Genomic DNA, 1,417 nt, shown 5'->3' with positions numbered 1-1,417 from the left:
TAGGTGTTTGACCGCTTCTTCCACCCTTTTCATGTGATTGTCGTATCCCCGCGGTTTTGGTTCCCAGTCCTCTTCACTTTCTTCTGATGGTTTGAACCGTTTTGTTCCGGGATGGTCGAGTGAAGAGAGCCGCCGCGGGGTTACCCATTTTGTTTGTGGTCGTTGGAAATCAGCCAGCTTGTTCCTTTTTGTTCCGGTTGTTGTCCTGGGCGTGCTCATGCTTCGTTGTCCGTTGTTTGCCGTGTCGTTTCCTTGGTTGTTGTTGTTGTCATCGGTTGCCGTTTTGTTGCCGTGGTCGTTTTCCTGGTTGTTGGTGTTGTTATCGTTTGCCGTGTTGTTGCCGTGGTCGTTTCCCTGGTTGTTGGTGTCGCCATCGTTTGCCGTGTTGTTGCCGTGGTCGTTTTCCTGGTTGTTGGTGTTGTTATCGTTTGCCGTGTTGTTGCCGTGGTCGTTTCCCTGGTTGTTGGTGTTGTTATCGTTTGCCGTGTTGTTGCCGTGGTCGGTGTAGGAATTGGTTTCCTGGCTGGCGCTTGTCTGCCTACCGGAGCGGCCTGGGTTGGCTTCCTGCAACCAGCTGGACCTGCCACGTCCACGGCTCCAAGTATAATTACTCTTCGCCGCTGCTGGTTGAGCCTTTGGAGGTTCTCTCGGTACTTGGAGAGCGAGTTTTTCAGTTTGTTGTTCATTCTGAAAAATGTGCGTATAGTTTTAGCTTGTTGTTTTTTGGGTTACGCATGCTTGTTGGTCGAGGTTTTATACATGGGGTTTTAGTTCGTTTATGTAGGCTCTGTGCGTCTTCCCGGTCACCGTGTGTTTTATTGTTGCAATCACCGCTGATATGAAGCCTGTTACTTTGAATGGACCTTCGTATTTTGGTGCTAGCTTGGCCGCGAATCCGGTTGCTGCTTTTGACAAGGGGTGTTGTCTTTCCCATACTAGCTCTCCTATTTTGGGTCTCCAGTCCCTTTTCCGGAGGTTGTATGATCTAGCTTGATCCTGTGCTGCCTTTCCCATGTTTAGGTGTGCTAGTTTCCTTGTATCCATTATCCTTTCCCATCGTGCCTCCACGGTCTCCTCTATGATTCCGGATCCTTGAGTGTGTTCGGCAAACAGGCTTCCTGGTAGTCCAATTTCCCGTCCGTATAGTAGATATGCCGGGCTATACCCTGTTGATTCCGATCTGCTACTGTTGATTGCTAGTGAGATTTCAGGTAGCCAGTCGTCCCATCTTGTGTGCTCTGTTCCTGAGAATTGGGCTATCATTGTTTTTATCGTGCGGTTTGCCCTTTCTGCTGGGTTTTCCTGAGGGGTCTATGGGGCTGTTAGTTGGTGAGCAATCCCCCATTTCTGTAGTTGTGCCTTGAACTTGTTGCTTGTGAATTGTACTCCATTGTCTGAGATTAGGTTTTTGAAGTTC

General features: G+C 49.1%; 1 protein-coding gene across 1 annotated transcript; it reads right to left on the bottom strand.

The window, feature by feature from the left end:
- Positions 1 to 215: 215 nt before the first annotated feature.
- LOC123037249 (coiled-coil domain-containing protein 80-like) lies at positions 216 to 1,111 on the bottom strand. Its single transcript, XM_044457124.1, has 2 exons — positions 499 to 1,111; positions 216 to 396 (listed from the first exon to the last, which is right to left on the bottom strand). The coding sequence occupies exons 1-2, from the start codon at positions 684 to 686 to the stop codon at positions 216 to 218; spliced, it is 369 nt and encodes a 122-aa protein (XP_044313059.1). The 5' UTR covers positions 687 to 1,111.
- Between the last annotated feature and the right edge of the window lie 306 nt (positions 1,112 to 1,417).

The sequence above is a fragment of the Drosophila rhopaloa genome, unplaced genomic scaffold, assembly GCF_018152115.1.
Source record: "Drosophila rhopaloa isolate 14029-0021.01 unplaced genomic scaffold, ASM1815211v1 contig_155, whole genome shotgun sequence".
NCBI lineage: Eukaryota > Metazoa > Arthropoda > Insecta > Diptera > Drosophilidae > Drosophila > Drosophila rhopaloa.
The sequence above is the reverse complement of the archived record's forward strand: the minus strand, read 5'-3'. Positions and strand labels throughout refer to the sequence as shown.

Bases quoted from the DNA above. Each gene is read 5' to 3' on its own strand.
- LOC123037249 (XM_044457124.1), bottom strand. From the start codon at position 686: ATGAACAACAAACTGAAAAACTCGCTCTCCAAGTACCGAGAGAACCTC. The intron at 397-498 runs CACGGCAACAAC...CAGGAAAACGAC, and splicing joins AAACCAATTCCTACACCGAC to CACGGCAACAACACGGCAAA.